Source organism: Lipotes vexillifer, unplaced genomic scaffold, assembly GCF_000442215.2.
Source record: "Lipotes vexillifer unplaced genomic scaffold, Lipotes_vexillifer_v1.1 scaffold265, whole genome shotgun sequence".
Classification (NCBI taxonomy): domain Eukaryota; kingdom Metazoa; phylum Chordata; class Mammalia; order Artiodactyla; family Lipotidae; genus Lipotes; species Lipotes vexillifer.
The window spans coordinates 1335891-1360947 of record NW_006795112.1 but is presented as its reverse complement, the minus strand read 5'-3'; the positions used below and the strand labels follow the sequence as shown (position 1 = coordinate 1360947).

General features: G+C 40.6%; 1 protein-coding gene across 1 annotated transcript in view; it reads right to left on the bottom strand.

Annotated features, from left to right (window-relative positions):
- The window catches only part of ARHGAP15 (Rho GTPase activating protein 15), a 596184-nt gene that overhangs the window by 39044 nt on the left and 532083 nt on the right, over positions 1–25057 (bottom strand). The window contains exon 13 of the mRNA XM_007467470.1: positions 20124–20229. Coding sequence (XP_007467532.1) covers positions 20124–20229 — 106 coding nt within the window. The remainder of the gene's footprint in view (positions 1–20123; positions 20230–25057) is intronic.

The window sequence follows — 25057 nt, the reverse complement described above, 5'->3', positions numbered from 1 at the left end:
GCTGTTTGTATAGATATTCAGGTTATCTGCTTTTATACTTGTCATTGTTTGTGTTTTTTATAGGGGGAAAATCATTGGGTCCCATTTCCCCATCAAGGCTTCGGGATTTACATGCAGAAACCCCTGCAGCATTAATGAGTTACCTGCATAAATCCCCTGGCAATCGATGGGCACATAGACCTTGTTTTGTTATATTAATTATTCCTCACAGAACCTTGACACTGACATTAAACGAGGCCTTAAAAAATCTTGATGAAGGTCTTAAGGTATCTTTTACTGTTCAAATATTAGCATTGCAAAAACTATGTCTAAGGCATTATTCATTTTGTGGTATCACAGGGAAGGAGGGATTGAAATAAGGAGATTGAGCAAAGGGCCCAGGGGGTGAACTTTCTGGTCTTAACTCTTTACTGCTTGGAGGCCAGTTTTCTTAGGACCAAGTTATAATCGTCAAATTGTGATAATGATTAAAATAAATATTACGATCATAGTGAATACAGGAACTGAGTATGCTGTTTTCTCCAGATTGGTGTTGAATATGGTGTCTTCTCCACAGGCCAAGTTTTGTCTTGGCAAATCGTTGGTGTTTTCAGGTGAATTCCAAAATGTCAGTTAAGAAGACACAAAAAAGAGGGTTCTAGAGAGGAGATGTAAATTATTGGCTAGGTATGTAGCAAGATGGCTTGCTAAGTATGTACTTAACAAACAGACTAGGAAAATGGTTTTATGTGCCACTTTCCTTCATTCCCAGTAAAGTTCCTTTACTTAGAAGGACTGGGGAGTGTAAGGCTCTGATTAAGCAAATGCTCTGGTAAAAAACACTTACGTTATATTATCATATGTGGATTAGCAGGACTCAAACAACACAATTAATATTAAAATTACAATGGACACTGCATTATCATTCTTCGATAATTCACACGGAACTTTTGAATCGTGAAGGAACTTCAGTTATCTCTGTGCTGGAGTGTGGTTACTAGATAAGTGGCTGGTCATTAGGGATTTCAGACTGGTGAAATGACAGCTAATTGAAATGTGTTTGGATCCTTTCTGAGTGGAAGTTATTTATAACAAGTTATACTAGTTGATGATGCTCTTCAGGTTTTTATCATGCTGATGATTCCGAATGATCTGTTTACTTTCTATGGTGTTTCCCTTTGCTGGTTAGTGAATTAACTGTGTTGGTCCCCAATTTGGTGTTTAGCTCTATCCTGCCTCTTCAGGCTCTGAACTCTCTCGGTGAATGTATCCACTCTCATGGTTTGGAATATTTACTCTAAAAAAACCTGATTCCCAAATCTACATTTCCTCCTTTAATATCATACCTTTACTTGCCCACTTGCTAAAATGACTTGCTAAGTACCCCCTGTTGTTCTACCCTGTGCTGGTTACATGGGGCACTAAAAAAAGAAATGATTTCTGCCCTCAAGGAATTAAAATTAACAACTACCTATATGGAAGGATTAATTAAGATTTTTTAACAGGCTGAGCAGAGCTGTCTACAGTTGCAATAGGAGCTTTGGGGGGCTTCATCTCTTTGGTGCTTTACAGTTTATAACAGGATTTTTATTCACCTGTAACTCTGGATTAAGTCCTCTGAGGTATCAGTATCATAATCTCCTCTAACACAGAAGAGGAAACTGAGGAAGCTGTTTTATCCAAGGCGATAGGGGTAAGGAGTCAGTGACTCAGGATCCAAACTCAGGTTTTCTGACTCTGAATCCGGTGCTATCTCCACTCTCACTTGGATTCAGCACAAGATCAGGTGTCCGGACTGGACTCTGCTTGAATTTCCAATTGTGTCAAACAGTGTGTAGTCTTGGCTTTTACTTTCTTTATCTCCTTCGATTCGGGGTGTGCACAAACACACACACAAACACACACTACAAGGTTGATAAAGTTAAGCGTTATTCCCATGCTAAAGACAATAAAGCAGCAGCTGAGAAGTGAAGCAACAGACCTAAAGTCATTTGGGAAACTTATACCCAAGCAGGGGGCTGGAATCCAGTTCTTTAGATTCCTTCAACCTATCAGAGGCAAATGCATGAAGAACTTTCCACCCACAAATAACTCTTTCTAATTAGATTGGTAACTGGATAAGTTAGTTTTCCAGCTGGTTTTCTTGTTCTCCTAGAATGTATTCTCAACACAGTGATTCCTTTAAAACTGAAATCAGTTCATGTCAGTCCTGCTCCAAAATCTACAACTGGCTCCCCCTTTCTTTTAACTAAGAGCGAAGACCAGGTCCTTATTTTTTTATTTTTAACATCTTTATTGGAGTATAATTGCTTTACAATGTTGTGTTAGTTTCTGCTGTATAACAAAGTGAATCAGCTGTATGTATACATATATCCCCATAACTCCTCCCTCTTGCGTCTCCCTCCCTCCCACCCTCCCTATCCCACCCCCCTAGGTGGTCACAAAGCACCGAGCTGATCTCCCTGTGTCATGTGGCTTCTTCCCACTAGCTATCTATTTTACCTTTGGTAGTGTATATATGTCCATGCCACTCTCTCACTTCGTCCCAGCTTACCCTTCCCTCTCTCCATGTCCTTAAGTCCATTCTGTACGTCTGGGTCTTTATTCCTGTCTTGCCCCTAGGTTCTTCAGAATCATTTTTTTTTTTTTTTTAGATTCCATATATATGTGTTAGCATGTGGTATTTGTTTTTCTCTTTCTGACTTACTTCACTCTGTATGTCAGACTCTAGGTCCATCCATCTCACTACAAATAACTCAATTTTGTTTCTTTTTATGGCTGAGTAATATTCTATTGTATATATGTGCCACACCTTTATGCATTCATCTGTCGATGGACACTGAGGTTGCTTCCATGTCCTGGCTATTGTAAATAGTGCTGCAGTGAACACTGTGGTACATGACTCTTTTTGAATTATGGTTTTCTCAGGGTATATGCCCAGTAGTGGGATTGCTGTATCATATGGTAGTTCTATTTTTGGTTTTTTAAGGACCCTCCATACTGTTCTCCATAGTGGCTGTATCAATTTACATTCCCACCAACAGTGCAAGAGGGGTCCCTTCTCTCCACACCCTCTCCAGCATTTATTGTTTGTAGATTTTTTGATGATGGCCATTCTCACCGGTGTGAGGTGACACCTCATTGTAGTTTTGATTTGGATTTGTCTAATGATTAGTGATGTTGGGCATCTTTTCATGTGTTTGTTGGCAATCTGTATACCTTCTTTGGAGAAATGTCTATTTAGGTCTTCTGCCCATTTTTGGATTGGGTTTTTTGTTTTTTTGATATTGAGCTGCATGAGCTGTTTGTATATTTTGGAGATTAATCCTTTGTCAGTTGCTTCGTCTGCAAATATTTTCTCCCATTCTGAGGGTTGTCTTTTCATCTTGTTTATGGTTTCCTTTGCTGTGCAAAAGCTTCTAAGTTTCATTAGGTCCCATTTGTTTATTTCTGTTTTTTTTCCATTTCTCTAGGAGGTGGGTCATAAAGGATCTTGCTGTGATTTATGTCATCAAGTGTTCTGCCTCTGTTTTCCTCTAAGAGTTTGACAGTGTCTAGACCAGGTCCTTATAATGGTCTCGGAAGGCCCTGTGTGATGTGGCCTTGTCAACTAGGTGACTCCTCTCCCCACCCTCCCTCTGCTCAAGCCACACTGGTCTCCTTGCTTTGCTGTAGCTTGAAGACACCAAGATGCTCGATGTTCTCTACACATCTCTGGAATGCTTTGACTCCAGGCAAATCCGCCTCACTAACTCCCTCCCCTCCCTCAAGTCTTTTCTCAAAATGACTGCAAACCACTGGACTCAGGACCCTGGGAGCACCCTTGACCCTCCTCACTCTGCCCCATTTTTACTAGTTCCTTAGCAGCCATTATCTTCTAATATGCCATAGCACTTCCTTGCTTATTATGTTTATTTGTTTGATTTATTTATATTATGTGTATTATGTTTATTATGTAAACTCTGTGAGGGCAAAGGTGACTTCTGTAAAGTTTACTGATGATCCTAAGCTCCTAGAACAGTGCCTGTCACATCCTTGGTTCTTAAAGTCCATCAATAACCCAGTTTCTATAAGTGACATCTCCACTCTTCTTTGTCTACAAATTGGACATCCTGGCACTGTCTCAAACTCTTTCCAGTCGTTTATCCATCATCTCAAACCTATCAGCAAATACTATTGACTCACTGCAAAGTTTCTCTAGAAATTCCCCTCTTCCCACTGAGCTCCTCAGCCAACACAGGACTAAACTGCTCCTTAGCCTTACTCCAAGCCTCCCTCCCCAAATCCATTTCACATTTGATCCTTCAATGAATTGAGATACTTAAAACAGAAACCAAAGCAAAACTTCTCTTCATCAACTGTTCAATAACCTGCCTTGGGCCCCTATTATCTAAGACTTCAGATTCCGACTTCCCTGCCAGGCCCCACCCATGACCTGGTCTCTCCCTGCACTCAGGTCCCTCCTCCTCCTTTGCTCCCTGTCACATCCTGGCTTCCTCTGGCTTTTCTCAAGTGGACCCACAGAACATCTCATTTCTTGCCAAATCCTACTTGTGTTTCAAAGCCTAACTTAAGGTCCATTTTCATTGCAGACTTAACTATTTTAGTCTAATTCTTCCCATACATACTGTTTAACAGTTAATTATTCTCTACTCTTTTTCCTAAGTGCTTTGTTCCCTTTTAGATAAGTATCTCTGCAATGGCAGAACTTTATACTTCTTTTATCTTCCCAACCCTCCCCAGTGTGGTATGGAACACAGAGTAGGCACTCCATAGCTACTGTTGATTCACTGATTGATGTTTATATTCTTGTTTCTTGTGTGTGTGTGTGTGTGTGTGTGTGTGTGTGTGTGTGCGTGTGTGTGTATGCTTTACTGTGCTGGCTTTAGATAGCTGAACATTTCAAATGATATATTTTGAATGATGGCAAGTAATAAGATTTTTGTAGCTATACTGATGAGCTACATATTAGGATAAATGTATATCTAAACTCCAGCCTTATCTAGTTTAAAGCATGTTTACAGCATGTCTAAATGTAGGAACCCATACTGCTTTCACCAGGGATTAATTGGGTCTTGCTTTTAAGCATGTGTGTGTTTGTGTGCGTGTGTTTGTGTGTGTGTATTTCCATACATCTAAAGTGAATTCTATCATTAAGAAGTCACAAAATATGTAGATATTAGTATAAAAAGCACTTGGGAAATAACTAGATAAAGAATATAATCAATAATCCACCCAACAATTAAGTCTTTAATAGTACATGCAGACTTTAGCATGGAAGCCTCCACAGCACACAGCAGTAAACTAAGTTTGCATAATATAAGCTTAAAATGGCCCATTCTCTGATGTTTTTCAACAACTCTGATTTTATTTTACAAGGCTTTGCAGGAAGATTATTACTCCCTTCACTGTCCATTGGTCAAGCTTTGAGGGTCTGCATTCTGCCATCTTGTCTTCTCTTGACTCACCTTGAAAGACAGACAGTTTTCGTTCTTGGGAGGTCATCCCAGACCACTGCTGGCTGGTGTGTCTCTGCTACAGCACCAACCAGTGAGTGGAAAATGCTACACTGTTCAGAGTGGGCATCTCATTCATGAAACATGTTCAGGGGCCAACTTCTGTGCCTCTCCCCATCCTCTAATGGTAGAAGCCACTTTAGGAGTGAGTTTTAGGAGTGGATTGGATTCGTTAGTATTTTGAACTCTCCAAGTTTCTGCTTCCTTTAGTTCCTAGGACAAATGAAAGTGAGCCTGATTATTCTGGGTGTTATGTCTCATTTTAAAGTCCTCTTTCTCTTTGTCCAGCCTCTGCCCTCTTCCCTGCAAGAAATGACTTCTGAAAGTTTGGTTCCCGGACAGCAGCACCTGGGAGCTTGTTCTCGATGCAAAATCTCAGGCCCCATTCCAGACCTCTTGAATCAGAATATACATTTTTAATAGGATCTCTAGGTGATTTAATTGATAAGCACCTTAAAGTTTGAGAAATCCTGAGCTAGAACTTTCTGCAACGGTTAGGCAGCCATCGTGTTGGCCGCAAGGCTAGCGGGTGGTGGAGCTCTCACAGTTCCCATCGTCCACCACTGGACCCCCCTGGATGTCCTCCACCATTTAAATCCCACTCCACTCTACCTCTTCAAAGCTTGTTTCCTGAGAAGGCTGAATTAGTCGCACAGCACGAGGCACAGGCACACCTGCACAGATAGAGGGCACTCTTTCTTCCAGCCAGTTAGCTGATACCATTAAGCCCTTCTGATGGAGCCTAGGTTGTGAGAGGTGAGGCGTTGTGGATGGGCCCCAGGATGACAGCTTTTACCGTTTGTGGTCACTGATGTTCCCGCGGTGCTTTTTGTGAGAGACGGGGTTGTTAACCTCAGTGTATCCCGGCTGACTTCCAATCTGCATAATTGCATTCAGCCTACCTAAGTCTGCTCTGTAGTTTCAATTAAGTAAAGTATTGTTCCCTTCTTGTACTAAACTGCTGTGTTGTGTGGCTACAGACTGCTAATTAGCTGGTGTTTTTCAGGTGACTGCATTCGTGATGAACAAAACGTCTCTCTCTGGCTATCTCCCTCCCCAGTCCCGCTATCTCTGCGGCCACCAGCCCACACAACCTCATGCCTGTTTTCTTCTATATCACCATTTCTTGGATAAAAGTGCTCTGGGATCAGAAATTACTAGAATGTGACAGTGAACCTTTCTTTACTTCCTCTATGTAGCCAACTGCTTCTTAGCCTACCTAGCCTATTGTAGGGTGTTGGAGGGGAAACTCAAGCACAGAATGGCAAGAATGTGATGAGGGGTGGATAAAACAGGCCTTCTTCCTCTGCCAAGGTGAAAGGTAAATGCCTGTGATTGCCAGGGAAGTATGAATTACTTTAAGAGCCTGGCACCCTAGGAATTGGTTATTCTCAGTGTGATATGAATGGAGAGTGAGGTCAAAGAGAATGGGGTGTGCATTTTATTTCTCTTTTCCCACTAGTTAGAAAAATACAGCTGGACATGTAAACCAGCCATAAAATACCTCACTATCTCTGTGGGGGATGTTTGACCCTAAACAGGAAGTGTGGCCCCGGGAGAGTGAACGGAGTCCCTTTCTGATGAATCAAAGGTCAGTACCAAGGGAGCACTTGCAGCTCTGGAATGGCAGCTGGAAATGAAAGGAAGTGGAAAAAAGGTGGGTGAGCAGGGAGGGGACAGAGTTGTGCTCTAATCAAAGAGGAGATGCATTTGAGGGTTGAATTTTTCTGGGATGTAAAATGATTGCTCAAAAAAGTGTTCAAATGGGAAAAAGAACCCAGATTTAGGTAAAGTATCACACTTTGCATGTGTAAAGTATCACACTCTGCATGTCTTTTCACTATGTGAGGACATTTATCCTGTTTTGATGTCTAAGCTCAGAGACACAAATTAATTAGATAAAAATTCCTTTAGAGCAGGGGTAATTTCTTTTACCTTTTCATAGCCCAAACACTATGTGCTAAATGAATTCATGAATGAATGAATGAGTGAACTCACTGACAAAGGGAAAAATATTTATTAAGGGGAATATGTTGACTGGCAGTTCACGGAGGGTAGGAAAGAAAATGCTTTTAGTTCTCCGGGTGCCAGCGCCCATGTCTTGCCTACTCCTCGCTACGGCCCTGCCCCAAAGTGTTCTACTTGCCTCTCTGAAAGTGGGAAAGAAAAGAAGATCAGGGGCTTCCTGAATCTCATCAATGGACTAACCGAACGCCTATAACAGATAGGCTGGTTTGCATATCCCTGCGAGGAGAGGAGCGGCAGGGCTAGAACCACAAAGTTGGGAGTGAAAGTCAGACTGAGGGAAGTGAACATTCTCAGATAAGGGCAGAGAGATTGATAACATAACTGAATGCAGTTCCCAGATGCTAGGAACTGATTGTTTTCCTGGTAAAATTATCCTTATTTCCAGCTCAGCGTCTACCACATGAGAGGCACTTGATCTGTTATTTGTATAAAGAATAAATGGGGAGATGGATGACGTATTTGGCAATGCTTGGAAGGTGAAAAGAGTTCTCAGAGTGAGGGGCAGGAGGAAGAATTTGAGGAGGAGGGTGATATTGGGAGAAAAGGCAGAAAAAAGAAAGGGGAAAATGTCAGCGAAAAGAGTCTGACGAAAGAATGTATGACACAGGGGAGAAGAAATTACTAGAAGTGAGGAAAAGTAATCTCTGTACAAAGGGCAATATTTAGTATAAAGCTTCTAAGTTCTGAATGTATTTCCAACTTCCTTTGTACACATTAACCTGAGGAAAAATTATAGACCAGAAAATGTCACTGAGGCAGAGATTAAAAAAGGTTTAAAAATCCTAATCTTCAATTCAAGCTCTACTGTTTTGTAGATGATTTCAAAGATTTTCCCAATGTCCTGATCCAAACAGCCCCTAAACTCACTTCCTTGTTCCCCAGAGGCTCTCATTCCAGGTAAGCCCGTGGTTTTAGCTGCATACCTCTTCAAAGTCAAGCGTGGGTTGAGTCTGCCACTGGCCACAGACTAATTATTACTTATGGCTGAGATTTCCTTCTGTCCATTACTAAAGCCCAGTCTTTTCTCAGCTCAGCCAATACCGTCTTGGGATCTGAAATCTCATATACAATCTGCACTTTTTCCTGCATGAGGCAAAACCCCCCAGCAACGTGGAAATGTGCAGCTACCCCATGCGAACTATTCCTGGATGTCACCCTGCGGCTCTAATTTCTTCTTTCTCCTCTGCGTTTTGGGTGCTGCAGCCGGACCTGTCAGCACCTTGTCACGGCTTCCTTGTGCGTGGGCTACCATCGGATTCTGTGTGCTTAACAATTATCCGTAAAAAAACCCCACAGAATCCTTCACAAGTAAAACAATATATTTACATTAACAGATAAAAGGAAAAAAAAAAAAGAAAGCTACTTTAAAAATTTTTGGTGTCTTGAAGCGGGAGCTATTTGTAAACGCTGTCGTGTGGCCTCCTCTTTCCCAGTCCTGAGATGCTCTTTTGTTCATGGTGTGACGAGGATGCAGGGAGCCAATTTGATTTAACTAAATAATACACAAATGCCGGGAATACTTTCATATCTCGTGTACAGACCAGAATAAATTACTCCGATGGAATGTTCTGTTTTCTTTTCGGGGAACAACCCCGCAGATTACAAGGAGCTAGGCTGACAAGGAGTGGCTAAGAAACACTCTTAAAAGTCACCTATTTTAATGCAGGGCTAAATGACGGAGGATTTCACCCGGGTTCAAAAGACAGAGGCCTGGAGAGGAAGTTGACAGGCAGACAGCAGTGAGAAATTAGTCTTGTCCTGGAATTCTTATGGGCAGTGGGGAGAAAAATAAGTCCAATAAGAAATGAAAATAAGGGAACTAGTTCTCAGAATTAAAGGTGAACCGAAAGGAACTGGCAGCTGTCTGGACATGCCAGCCAGAGGGGCCACGGTATCTGATACACGTGACAGACCAAGAGACAACTGCAAAGCTCCCCAAACAACTTGCCTGAAGGGCTTGCCAGGAAGCCAGATGCTGCTTCTGGAAGAATATCTTCCGTGGTTGGGCATCTGGGTTCAGTGCTTTCCATTTAAGGAGGAGAAAGAAGGTGGTAAAAGAAAGCACCATCACTGCCTTTTAAAAAAATGTGTTCTTTCCACACACACACACACACACACACACACACACACAGAAGCATTAATAAATATGGTCATGGAACTTGTTTTTAAAAAGGGCCCCCCAAAATAAAACTTTTCCCAGTGCTTTTTAGGTAGAAAGCAAGCTGTTAGAGGGAGAGAGAGAGACAGAGAGACAGAGATAGGACAGACACCAAGAAACCCCTTATTTAAATATGTCACTATACTAACTAATTAGGTTATTTTATTTAAAAGATTGGGATTATAGCTCATGTTCAATTTAAAAAGTTATTCAAGTGATGAGCCTGTGCCTCTATCACAGTTGGCCTGTCATTCTCCCTCTTTCTTCCCTGGAAACAATCGAGTATTGGTGTTGGCAAGGAAGCAGAGTGTGGTCTAGTGGACTGGAAATCAGGTGACCTGAGGTCTGGTTGATTTTTTTCCCCCTTCCACTTTGAAGTTATGTGTCTCTGCTCCATCAAACAGGAGAACCAAATTTCTTTATACACTTTTTTTTTTTTTTTTTTTTTTGCGGTACGCGGGCCTCTCACTGTTGTGGCCTCTCCCGTTGCGGAGCACAGGCTCCGGACGCACAGGCTCAGCGGCCATGGCTCACAGGCCCAGCCGCTCCACAGCATGTGGGATCTTCCCGGACCGGGGCACGAACCCGTGTCCCCTGCATCGGCAGGCGGACTCTCAACCCCTGCGCCACCAGGGAAGCCCTCTTTATACACTTAATAGCACAGGTCAAGTTTTTGTAATCATAATTCTTTTCCTTGACCTGATGCTAAATAATTCAAGGTAGTAGGAAGTCAATATTGGATCTGGAACAAAAGATGGACAGGGAGGTTGGCTGATATGATAGGAGACAGGAGTGATAGAGATTCTTTAATTTAGTAGTAAGAGTACTCACAGAAGGTATAGAACTAAGTTTTGAAATTCCAAGATCTGTTACAAATCCAAGATGATCAAGAAATCAGAAGAACTGGCAATCCCATCCTGGGCTGCACTAATTGATCTAAAGGGCTCCAACACTGGTCTGTGGTCAGAGATTCCCTGACCAAGACTCACTCAGCAAGGTCAGCTTCCCTTAGCTCCCATTCATCATTATACTCCAGGCCTCCTACCTTGCAGTCTTAGTGATAATATTGCCTCTTTTACAATTAAAACTGCTCTTCTCTTCTTCACGATGAAAAGATAAATATCAGGTGAGGAGAGAGAAACTTGAGAAAAACAATTTACTTAAAAATAACCTCAAAATGGAATATTCCCTAGTGCTAGTCTGAAGTATATCAAGTTTCCAAGATTACAAGCTTAAGAAGTTGATCTTAATTGGAACCACCAATGGCTACTAGATGTTCATCTTCTCTTCAATGAGTTCATGTGATTCCATTTGTTCAGCAAAGATCATTGAGTATCTATAACGTGTGGAACACTGTAGTAGGCTCTGGGGATATAGCAAGAATCAAAATGATACAAATTCCTGCCCTCCTGGAGCCCAAGCACTAATGGTAGAAGGGACCAGGTCATAATTTCCAACTTTATCAATGTTTCCAGGACCTGACTATACTAAAGAACAAATTTTCTTTCTTCTGGATTCCTATATATTCATTCCTATGGCCTTTCAAGAGCCAAAGGATGAATGTTAGAATAGGAGATCATCACCACTAGAATTTCTGCCCAATGTCCCATTACCAGAAGAATTTTCTAGCTCTTGTGGAAGCAATAGTTTTAACCACAAAATATAATACCTCTGCTCTCACCACGTTTTCTATTATCAGGCATGCTAGTCTCAGACCCCTTTCCCAGTATCCCTTCCTCTGGCCACTTCTTCAATGGGGACACCGTTTATTTATTTATTTTTTTGCGGTACGCGGACCTCTCACTGTTGTGGTCCCTCCCGTTGCGGAGCACAGGCTCCGGACGCGCAGGCTCAGTGGCCATGGCTCACGGGCCCAGCCGCTTCGCGGCATGTGGGATCCTCCCAGACCGGGGTACGAACCGCGTCCCCTGCATCGGCAGGCGGACCCTCAGCCACTGCGCCACCAGGGAAGCCCTCAACTCTCTTTTAGGTTCACACCTTCCCTTGGGTTTATTCATGACCTCACCCCATGGCCATCTTTAAACTGATGACTCCCAAATTCATACCTAGATTCCAATCAACTTTCCTGCATTCCCAACATATGTTTCTTATTCTCTAATGGAATATAAGCAATGACCAAATCACATCATGTCCAGAAAATTTCAACTTCTTTTATGTCTCCAATTTTCTCCTTTTGCTCTGTTTGAGTTAAGGGTATCACCATTCAGCTAGTTCAAAACCTGGGTGCCATCTTGGAATCTTCCTTCCTCTTAACCTCTTACATGCACTCAGTGAGCATGTTCTATTGAATCGACCTCCTCCATGCCTCTTGTATCCATTCCTTTCCCCCACCCCACACTCCCTTACTATGGGATCTCTGACCTAGACATTATACCAGCCTCTTAACTGGTTCCACTACCTCTAGCGTTGCCCTCCTTACACACACAAATCACATCACCTCATCTGCCTGCTTCAGACCTTTCAGTGATTTACCTAACGTCTACAGAATGAATTTCAAACTCCTTAAGCAAAGCATATGATGTTCATCACAATTTAGCTCTAGTTTACTACATTCTGGGCTTATGTCCTGTCACCTCTTTCATGTTTCCTAATTCATCATTCCAGAGGAGTCAGCATGTCTTTACCACACTGTGGTTCTCCTTCTTCCTGCCTCTTTATACACAGTCTTCCCTCTGCCCGTAGCAGGCCTCTGTCTGCCAAACTGACCTCCTTAAAGATAGCCATGTTTTCTCCTCTGGGAGGCATTCTTTGGTTTCTCTAGGCTAAATTTCAGCTCCTGCTTGGTGCTCTCATACCGTCTTGTGATATCTCACCACATTTATTATAACTGTTTATTAATTTATCTACCCTGGGAAACTATAGGATAAGTGAGGGTAGGAATCTTTTTTATGCCTCTGTTATCTAGGTGAAAGTTCAGTAAACTGTTTCTGTAAAGGGCTGGATAGTAAATATTTTTGTGCAACTTGTTACAGCTATTTAATTCTTGCCACTGTAGCATGAAAGCAGCCATTGGCAATACATAAACATATAGGTGTGCGTGTGTGTTTCCCAATAAAACTTTGTTGATAAAAGTAGGCAGCAGGCTGGATGTGGCCCATGGCCATAGGTTGCCAACCTCCGATCTGGTCCAGTGCCTGGAGTACAGTAGGCACTCATTTAAGACTTCCTAAAGGAATGGGTGGATAGGACTTCACAGTTAACAAATATTTTCACAAGTGTGAATTTATTTGACCCATTTCACATATAAGCAAAAGGGAGGGTTAGAGGCATTAAAGGTTTTCCTAAGGTTGTACAGTTTCTAAGGGCTGAGGCTGGGACTTTAGCCTATGCCTTCTGATTCCAAATCCCTGGTTCTTTCCATTAGGTGAAAGGCCAAGATTCACAGTGGAGAAGGGTGAGGCAAATTAAAAAATTCACCTCTTATGAGGGAAATAACCCCATAAGGTGAGCCACCGCTAACAACAGAGAAGACAGTGATAAATGGTCAGTAGCCATTTTAAGTTTTGTTTTGTTTTTTATTATTCAGTGGTTAACTGTTAACATTCAAATGTTAAATCAAAAGATCTAAAGTAATTTCACTCCCATCTTAAAAACCTTATCTCCCAAAGCCTTCCTCTAGAACAAGGATCCACCACTGGAAGGATCATTGAACTTAGTCCCCAGCTCACAAACCTTATAAATCCCATGCCAAGATGTCTCCTAAGTAGATGACATTTTAATGATTACTACAGGGAGTTGGGAACTATTGCTTCATCCTCACTATCAGAGTAATTAATTTTCTTAACTACAGGCCAAATTCTGCCACGGGAGTCCAGTTGAGAAATTTCAGGCCCATAGGAAGTACATTAGCTCTTCAAAGTGATTAGGGTGCCATTTCAAATACACAAGCAAAGGAGCTATGAGGCTTCTGGCTTATTTCAAACAACTTGCAGCCCCTGTTTCTCAGGGGAAAAAAAAAAAAAAAAGAGAAAAAGGGAAAATAACAATTTGCTAAGGTTCTTTATTTTCCAGTAAAAACACCCATGGCCTGCAAGTCATTGGATATCAGGTATTGTGGCTGGGTGAGAGACCAAAGTGTACAGAAAAAGGGTGGAATGCCAGAAGGCAGCACAGAAAAACACAGCCTGCTCCAAAGCACCCCAGAGCTGAGCCTTCAGAGGCCTGACGGGAGGCAGAGCCTCACCAGCCATTGCTCTTGACCAGAGAGAAGGGTGCGGGCTCATGGGCTTTCCAGTCCATCTCTGGCCATGTCACACCCCCCTCCCCACAAAATATCAGAAATGCTCACAATGCCATTTTAAAGACAGAGTGGATGAATTATTTCCTCACCATTGTTTCCTCATACAACCCCTATATTTCTAAGTCATCATCATTTGAGTTGCCTCTGACATGCTTTTGTAGAGTATTTATTTAACATCCATGAAGACCACAGAGAAGCTTTAAATATCGGTTTACTCTCACAAAATAGCCACAGCTCAACAGTTTCGCCTTTCAATGAGGCATTCAACTGGCATGCTTCCATGAGACTTGTCTATTCACCTTGGAATTCTATGAACAGCTGGATGATTTTCTTAGAGTCAATGCTCTCCTTTCAGCCTATTTTACAAAGTGCAAGTCTCCTATAAGAATGTTTATTTGCATCTAAAATCTGCAGCAAATATATTCTTCCAAGGCTATTTTTGAAAATCAACGAATGACATTATTTTATGTCACCTCTAAAAGCCACCCATTTCTAAGACATTTTGACTTTCTCTGGACAACATATACCTACGTGGGAATTGAATGTTCTTTCATATCCTCCCCCCACCCACCATCAAACATTTGAGATTGTTTTGGCTTCCAAAATGCATGCCACAAAGTAAATCTGGATAACAAGTTCAATTTAGCTGGGGGAAAAATATTTTTGTATTTATCTTCTAAGTTTTCTGTAATTCTCACGTAATACTTTTATCCCGGAAATAAAAATGTGAGAAAAGACTTCAGCAATAGCTAGGACAGCTAACTTATAGGAACGGCAACAGGAATTCTAGAACTTGAAAAGGTCAGTGTCCATTCTAGGTGGATATGCAGCTGATAAAATTCTAGGAGTGTTTACACTGGGGATTTGAGGCATAGGGTAAGGCCCTACCAGCTCCAAATTATCTCACTTACCAGGCTTCCACGTGGCCAGTGTGCTGTTCTGCCTGGTAGGAAATTCTCACTGTGAGAATCATTCTGATAAGTTAGACAACAAGAAGAGAACTGTCCCTAGGAAAGTGCTGTGATGGGAGGCTCTGGGCAGGAAGCAGAGGAGGACCTGTGCCTTCTCCAGTGTTCCCATGCCTGCCTAGAAGTCAAGTGGACCAGACTTTCTTATCAGCAAGCTACAACTTTGAAGGTGAAAATAGTTGGATTTGAGAACACGGGACAAGATTCAGATCAGGTTGATGGAGAGCTGGTGACAGTACAGAATTGGGCAGGGGAATTCACACAGGGACTGGGCAACACATGGAGGCATCACGTGATTTGTCAAACATGTGAAAACAGCCTCATGGGACTAGGGGAAACTGGCTGAGTCAGGCCAGTATAGAAACTCAGGTTTTGGCAAAAGATTCTGTGGTGGGGTAAAGAATTTTCTGGAAGCCAGGAAATCTGGCAACCCAGCCTCTGCAATTCTTCCTATATTTATTTCATTAGAAATAATTTTATATTTCTCTCACTATAAAAATAATACATGTTGATGTCTGATGCTTAACTAGAACCAACTATGTGCTAGGTATTGTGCTAGACTCTTTAAAAGGATTATTCCTTTACTCCTCACCACAGAAATAGGTCCTATTATGATCCCTGTTTTGCAGATGAGAAGGAAGCTTAGAGTTCGGTCAGTTCTAAGTTACATGCCCAGTAAGTGGCAGGGCCAAGGCTCACATTCAATTCTGCTTAACTCCAAAGCCCGTTCTCTTTACCGGTTCTCTTAACCTCAATGTCTCTTTCTATCCCATTGTTAGGAGAGAAAAAGAAACACACGAAGAAAAAAAAAAAACTTTCATTGTTCAACAACTCTAAGAAAGAAATATTAACACCTCAGCAAATAGCTTTACAGTCTTTTCTAGACGCACAACTTTCCCACATATTTATACTTATACTCTCCTTAAATATATAAAATATTGTATCCCTGACTTTATTTAACTTAATACAAGCATTTCCCTAATTAAGAATACGATTTAGCTGTGAACCACATTTTATGAAGCTGATATGATGTACCATGTTCTATATAACCTTCCCCTATCACTGAACACTTAGGTTGTTTCCAAGTTTCCACCAGTGAAAATAGTAAAATTTTATCTGCATAAACTGCCCTCATCCCCCAGCATTACTTAGGATAGGGTCCTAGCAATTAAGATGATTGGCTCAAAAGGCATGAAGATTGGCAAGGTTTTCATTCTTGAGCTATATTACATATGTGGCTTCATACCATGCTGGCTGGAACATCCCCACCAGCAGATCTAGAGGGCTCGATTCAATTCACACCTGACAAAATGGGGTTTACTTTATTTCATTAGTCTTCTATACCCTCATCTTAATCTTCCTCTTTCCCCTGTCTGCATTTCAAAAGAGAGAAAAAAGTGCACCCTTCTAAACACTGTCTCCTTTTGCTTTTTAACTTGCTACCAGAGGAACTATTTTTACAATTACTCAGCACTGAAACCGCAGACTTATTCCCATGGCTGACTGGATAAGGGGGATAAAGAAATGAGAGAAATAAAAATTGTATGGAATTTTCCTTTGAAAAGTCTCAGGATTTGGACCATTGCTTTCCATTTTATGTTCATCACTCCAAACCAACTACAACTCCCATGTGGCCTCTTAGGTTTTTTTTCCTCCTTCTATCTCGTTCACCCTGCACTCTATTGTCAGACTACTCTTTCATAAACACAGAGCACATCATGCAAATGTCCAGCAGATAAAGTCTCAATGGTCCTCTATTTCTTATATAACCTCTTTGCCTGGCTCTCAACCTCCAACCACTACCCATCAGCAAGCAACCCTTATCTTTCTAGGTCTTCCTTCCCATTAACTTCATCTTCACTTTGCCTGCCTGCCTTTCCAAAGAAGCAGGCTGAAGGAACATGCATTCGACACTTATATTTTAACAGAGATAGAACTTGCCATTTATATGATGATTCAGAGCTGTCACAGGACCTTCCAGTGCTTATCACTGTAATGTCAATTGGTGAAAGTGCCTATTAATAAAGGTTTCTGGCTGATGGCATTTTGAGATGATAGTGTGTATTCTGAATTCCTGGGTCTCAATCTATCACAGCAGAAGCACATACTTCACCTTGAGTTTGATCGAGAATGAGGACTCTGGACTCTGAGACTATTCAGTCTGTGCAGCTATTGTGTAATCTTATGCTTAATATAATCACAATCCTTTAAAAATTCTGGCTTTTGTGGACAGCACTTGCATCCACCTTCTAGCCCAACTGTGCTGTATTAAGCTTTCTCAGCTGGCAGTTGCTCTGCTTTCAAGGGAATGTTTAACTCAGAGCTTTGCAAAAATGGACTTCTATTCTGTTGGCTATAGAGTACAACGCAGGTCAAGTGGAATTTTTGGCACTTCATTACATTCCCTGACCCTTACTAAACAAACTTCAAAATATATATATATATTTGCAGCAATTTGGAATAAACACTACATACAAGTGTTGATGGTAGATTTTCTGAAGAACTACCAAATGCATCAAGACTAAGGAAAACATTCTAATGATTCTTTCAAAGATGAATACATTTAAATTCTCGTTAAACAATCTTCTTATTTAGCCTTCTCAAGCTTTGATGACATGCCACGATTGGCTGTTTATCAAAAACTTAACAAGAAATGCTTAACAAGATATAATCATGTGCACACACTTCTGCATAATTAAACCCCGTTTATAAATCATTGCAGGGTGGAATATGGTCACACCACTCAAGAAAGGCGGGTGGCTAGCAAATAACACTTTTTTCTCCATCTGTAATGAAAAATCTTATCATGTGAATGCTGTGAAGGTGACAGAATCATCTGATCTTAAATCTTAGTTAAAAACATCTATTTCCATCTCAACTGAAAGTTCTAACAAAATTAGGAAATTAATTTAGATATAAGAAACATGATCAGACACTAATTGTTAATACTGGGATTGCTGGCATGAAGGTGGAAGATTCTCATCCTTTGAAGGTTTTTAATTGGATGGATTCTCATCTGTGTGTGTTTTTTTCAGAGTAGGATTTAGCTGATTCTCAGTTTCTTCATTTTATAGCTGTTCTTTCAGTTGGAAAAAAAAAGGAATAATTGAGACTGAGTAATGGATATTTCTCAAGATCTCTGAGACTAGGTATTGCATAGCATTAAAGAGTACACTTTTCCATTTGTTTTACGACTTTGTCCAGTTAAAGTTACTGAGATAAGCACTTGTAACTTGAAACCCCTTTCATGGTGTGTCTGGATCCTAAGGGAAAAGAATTAACATTTGAGGAATGCTTACCTTGTGCCAGGCTTTTTATATGCATTATCTCATTTAATTCTCATAACCACGAGATACGGTTGATATTATTTAATCTGATTTTATGTGCTTGAGATCATGAAGGGAGTATAAAGTATAGAACAAGAATTTGACTCTAGCTTTCTCACTTTATTTCTTTGAAGCCCAAGACCCTTTCACTTAACCACACTGGGTTTCCCACTGAAGCCAGTAATGTGGAGGTGACAAAAAGGGGCATTCTAACAATAAGGGGTGTTCTGAACTTTGACATAGGTTCCCCTGTGGGAGTAAAATAAGTAAGAAGCAAATATGATGAATTAGATTGAAACATGTTCCCTAACGCAGTGCCCGGTGAAGTGAATCATGGACCATCCATACCATGGAATACTATGCCATGAAACGGAAAGCTGTCCATGAGCTGCAAAACAGAAGAACAATATGTGCAGAATGATATACTCTAATGCAATAAACAACCACACAGAGGTATGTTTGCATGTCCTTAGTAACAGGTCTGGAAGGGTAGATACAAAAATGTTAGTTGCTTCTGCTCAGCAGGCTAAGAGTGACTAGTAGGCAAATTTGACTTACAGGCACGACAGTTGCTTAAATTTTTTGTGTGTGCAATTCTGCACATTACATTTACAATTAAAAATCATGTAGTGGATGAGTTGAATAATCTGTAGGAATGACTCAACCTAAGGCATGGGTGATTAAAGGGATTTAATCTCACAAAAGCAAAACCGCCCAATCTATTCGAAACTCTGTCAGGCTTCAACATTACTATATGCATATGGTGAAAGCTACAACCTCATCACTTGTATTGCACTCTGCATTATCTGAAGAAGGTGTTAACAGAAGGCAAATGAGGAACAGTCATTTCAAACTTAACGTGTCCAGAATGAAGTTCTCCAGTCGGCTCTTCCTATTCAAACCGTTCCTCCTCCAGTTTTACCCACTACCATTTCTCCACTTGCCCAAACCCAAACCCTAACAGGCACACTTAATTTCTCCTTTCCCTTCCCCACTGCACCCCAACCATCAGCAAATCCAATCTGACCCATCATCAAAATACCTCTTTAAGGCCTCCACTGAAGTCACCATTACTTCTTGCCTGGACTACTATGGTCTCCTCCGTATAGGTTTCCCTGCTTTCACTTTGGCAAATCATTCTCCACCTGTCAGCCAGGGTGATCTTGTATATCCCTCAATTTAGCACACTTTATGGCTCTTCACTGTATTTAGAATGGAATTTCACTCTCTCACTGTGGCCCACAAGAACCTACGTGATCTTACACTGGTCCAACATCTATGACCTCAAGTCCACCACCATGCCCCTTGTCCATTAGGCTCTAGCCCGCCTGGCCTGCTTTCTGCTTTGCAAATACATCAAGCTCTGTGCGGCCTCTGGGTCTTTACACTGTCTTTTATTTCTTCCAGAAATACTCTTCTTTTAGCTGTTTACATGGGTGGCACCTTATCAATGTGAATCAATGTCTTACAGACGAAGGAATTGGATATCAGAGAGTTTAAGTAACTTATTTGTGGTCATTACTCTTGGTACATGGTGAGGCTAGGTTTTGAACTCATGTCTGAATCATTTCAGACTCTTGCCATTATACTAAATAACAAAGTAAACCCAGCCCATTCCAGGGCTCTGGCTACAGTTCTGACAATCAGTCAGCAAACATCTACTTGTTGAAAAGCCAGAAAAAAGAAATTATTTTAAAAGTTCCTTTTGTAGGTTCTCCTTCCTACCTCTAGTACATTCCTCAGCTTCTGCAGGAAGATGTAGATCAGCTGGAGAGGGAAATCTGAGATCGATGCATTCGGAAACTCTTGTATTAGAGATTTGAAATTAAATATTGCTCAGTTAGGAAATGAGACTGTGACAGAACAACCAGAAACTTTGCAACTTACTTATTTAGGTGTCCAAAGAGGACTTTCATGGTGTCACGATTTGGTGGAGGGAGTTTTTGTACAAGAGACTTTATAGTTTCAATTCTTGTGTTATTGTCTTGCTTTTCTGAAAAAAAAAAAAAAAAAAGAAATTAAAAAGGAAGGTTAGAAAAGAATGAGATTTCTTAGGTGCATGAGGGAATTTTCTTAGAATTCTGGACTAAGTCTGAGCAACTTAAAGTTCTAATTAGCAGCCAAAGGGAATAATTATACTTGAAATCAGTATCATGAAGTTTCTTTATTTTGACTCTGAATTAGATCATGGGGAAATGAAAGCAGCAACGGTGTGGCTCTGACACGATCTTCTTATTAAGATCAGGTATTACATCCGTTTTCATAAATGCTTTACTACTTTACAAGTTGTGGCAGGGTAAATAATGACCTTCCAAAGATGTCTATGTCCTAATCTCTGGAACCTGTGAATGTTACCTTCCATGGAAAAAGGGACTTTGCAAATGTGATTAAATTAGGGATTCTGAGATGGGGAGATTATTCTGGATTATCTGGGAGGCCCAATGTAATCACAAAGGTGGCTAAGAGGGAAGCAGGAGGGTCAGAGTCGGAGAGAGAGGGTATATGACAATGAAAACGAAAGGAGATTTGGCTATGTGATAAAGGACCATGGGCCAAGGAGTAAAGACAGCCTCTAAAAACCAGAAAAGCTGAGGAAAGAGAGCCTCCCGAAGGGACACAGGCCTGCCAGCACCTTGATTTTTGCCCAGTGAAACTTCACACTTCTGGCCTTCAGGAACGTAAGGTAATAAATTCTTATGGTTTGAAGCCACTGAGTTTGTGACAATTTGTTACAGCAACAATATAAAACAAACCCACAAGGACATATATTCTGATTCAATTACCAATATTCTATTATTTTGCTTGATTTTGTGGAGAAGTAAAGAATTTTTAAAATTAGTTCTATGTTATCTTTTCTCCCTAATACATTTTGCTTTTGCTGTAAAACAAAAAAGTGCAAATAAATTTGAAAGCATAATACTCATTCATATACATTTTGTTTTATTTTTTAATTTGTATTTTTTATTGATTTTTAATTTTTTGGTCATATACATCTTAAAAAATAGGAAGTTGTTCAAAACTACATACCATATTGGTTGTTTTCCTTCATTTTGTTTCTTTTTGCCTTTCTGGGCATGGGTGGCATAAGAAGAACTGCGTTACTTAGTACACTAGAGAATTTATCTTACCATAGTTTTAACCAGGGCCCAGAATTATAATTACTTCTCAAAATTAAACTCTTTAGATACACTGACTCAGGTGCCTTTCCTTTCTATACTTTAACTTCTAGCACAGAGCTCCTGATGATTCTAAAGAGGCCACTGCTGGAAAAGATGATAGATAAGAGAATAATATGTAAGGCACCCACCCACGCAATATCCATTCTCTTCTTCTTTAGCTAGACAATCCCGCTGTTGAAGGGATGGCCACATCCTTCATCCTAGCTTCCTTGCTTGGCAGCTGGAATGACCGTATGATAGAGTCCAGCCAATGAGAAGGCAAAGTGTTACGTGGGACTTCCGGGGAGGCTGTGTGCAGGAGGCTAATTTATCTTTGTGGTCCTTTGGCCTTTCTGCTCCTCAGCATGTAGATGGCATGGTTGTGCCATGAGATGACCTTGAGAACTGAGGCTATGCTGAGTGGGACACACAGTATAAAGAGCTTCCCTGAATCTGTGGAGCAGTTAGACCAGTCCTGCACTGTTGGTCTCTGAGTTTCTTTAACATAGTAAGTCCTTGTGTACTGAAGCCTTTGAAGGTGGGTCTCTAAACCAAACGTACTTCCTAATACAGTGTGCTTCCAAAAGCCCAGTTCATAATCACCTGTTATTAGGTATATAAACTTTATACAGTGGGGCAAGAAAGAGTTAGTGTAGAAACTGGCAGGGTGTTTTGTTTTCCTTTTTTTAAATACACTCTTGCAAAAGAAACTTTTTATAAGGAATTACAGGAAAATATACTGCAGAAGATAGTATTTGGCTAAAGTAGGGTGGGGGCAGTCTTCCTAGTAGAATTCTGCTTGGAAGTGTTTCTTCTTCCTGAAACCACAGAGGTCTATAAATAATGCCTCCCACAGTCTGAGCTTTCAAAACTGCACTTACTCTTAGAAGAGTTCCGGAATAATATGGATTGGACAACTGCAAATGAAATAGACAAAGGGGAGAGAAAAAGAGAGAGAAAAACAGAAAAGCCAGTTGCAACATCACAGTAGACAGCAGATCTAACCTTTCTGCCAAAGGGTAGAAAGCCACCTTGTAGCTTAATGATGGTAAGACAATGTGATGCTTCACAGGACCAGTTGGAGCCTATAGGATATGAGAAACTCAGAAAAAGAAGGAAAACAAAGTCAATAAAGATGAGAGTGAAATTGGTACAGTACATTCAGGACAGAGCACTTAGGGATACTTGGATACCTTGTATCTAGCCATCTGAAGCTAATGCAACACACCAATGATCATATACATAAACATGTACACATACATACATTTATATATTTATGAGATGGGTATAATCCGCATAGCTTGGCATGATGCTCGTAGTTTAATTTACCTAAGGATCTGCTGAACTACTTGATTCAAGCAATTAAGATGAAATTAGGAGAGGTGAGGGAGAGGAGGGAAAGGAAGGAGAGGACACCCTTCTAATTTCACTCAAGTCTCTGGCCATGGTTATGATTAGGTCAATGTCAGAGTCTCCAAAAAAGGGATCTGTTGACATTGAGGACTCTAGGAGTAGTGGCCATAATCTAAGCCTGACAGACAATAAATGGAGAGTGGTCTAAATGGCTACATCCAGCAAACCTCAGTTTTCGGGAAATATGCCCCAGTCTGGGTAGGTTTAAGAAAGGTTGGCGTTGCTTAATTGGAAATACTTGAATGTGCAAGGTCACTGCCATGGTGCCTGGGCAGGAATTAAAACTTTAGTTTGTCTGTTTAACCACTAGGTAAAAGAATTATGACCTTCCCTAGACAAAGTCCCTGTTCTATGTTCCATTGCACTTAGGACATTCTATGTAGATAACATTCTGCATGATATTTTCATGGCTTGAATGCCGTTCAATGTTTCCTATTAAACTGAGAATTTTCCCATAAACTGAGACAGCTCTTATACTGGTATATAGTGGGTTAAATGAATAAAGAAAGAATTAGTGAACAAAGGAAAGACATGAACACAGATTGGAACAGACAGACCTTGGTTTGAATTCTGTAACAGCTTTTTATTAGCTGTGTGGTCTTGGACAAGTTTCTTATTTTCTTTGAAAAATGTCTGAGGCCAATTTTATGGATTGAACAAGATAGTATGTAATGAACCTAACAATGACTAGTAAAAAGTAGGTACTCCATAAATGTTCACCCCCCCCCCACCTTTTTTGAGGCCCATGCTGGGTATGGTTCACCTTTTATCTTCAGCAATGAGCATACTACCTGGTTGCAGTGAGCGTTCAAAATGTAGTTTCTAATACTTGAACTGAGTTGGTGCCAGTTGGTGACGATACACTTGCTATGGTAGCCTGACATTTTACAACACACTAAATAACTTGTGGTGGGCAGAGAGACTGATGATCTGATTGATGAGCAGCTCAGTTCCATGCAAGAATTCTTATAAAAGTACATGGTGGTTCCCATATCTGCTTGTAAGAAACATCCTACATGAAGAATACTTTATAGAAACATTTTTCTCTCTTCCTCTGCTTTCACACATAATTGAGGAACTGGAGTGAATGGTGGTATATACATATTTGTGGCTGAGTTACACTTAAGTAGTGGAGGGGGTACTGGACAATGGCTTAGAGAGGGCTGAAATATTATCAAGGAGGAGGAATTTATTGTTCTTACAACATAATCAGAACAAAATCTTTGAAAAGGTTATAGGAAAGCAGTGGTTTCCCCTTCAAATCAATACCATACCCACTCTTCCATAGCTTGTAAAATCAGGAAATAACACAAGCACTTCTAAGTAGAGGAACATCTAAAAATACAATTGGATACACTAAAATCAAAATGACCCCTTTTCTGATCTGGCTTATTGATGTGTCATATTAGGAGCTGGAATCAGCATACATAATACAGCAGTGGTTAACGAGCTAAGATTCAGACACAGTTTACTACAGATGCGTCAATTGTCTTCAACTGATTCAGTGAGCATCTGAAAGACAGCATTTTCTATTAATATTTCTCCTTCAGCATATGGTTTCTCATTCTTGTGAAGCATTGAGAGTTTTGAGAAGACTTTGAGATATCTCTGACTCTTTTACATTATGTCTAAAAGGGGGGAAATGAACCTTTTCTACATGGAGAATTAGAGAACCTCTTAGGTAAACTGTATACTAAGAGACTTATACAAAATCTTGCCAGTAATTAAAAAAAACCTCCATGATTCTTTCCTTTTTCACTCACATTTGCTCCTACCTTCATTCCCTTATAATTTATTTTTGTATCTACTCTATGTTCTCTAATACGTCCGTTTTAGTTCCCACCCAGATCCCAACAGCCTCTCCAATCTCTGAGCTGTGAACCCACATTGCATACAAAATCTTTCTGTAGTGCTTCATTCTTGCCACCCAATGGTAGCAAAAATGTCTATGTAAAAATATGCATAGTGTACATGTACATATTGAAATAGTAAACTGTTTTCTACTAATGCCTATTCCTCACTCACCTGGCCCCATATTCTCAAACTACATTAAACTCTTTTGTAAATGAGCTTCTTCAAAAACAAGTCCAGGCCAGTTAGAGAAGTAACAGCTCCTACACGATGTGAAATAGCCTTTAATGTTATGGTAAGGATGTGGCTTTACAGTTTTCCTCTGATTCATGGTTTTGAGGACACATTTTTAAAAATATGGTTTATGATGCATTTGCATTTATCTGCATGAAATGTTGC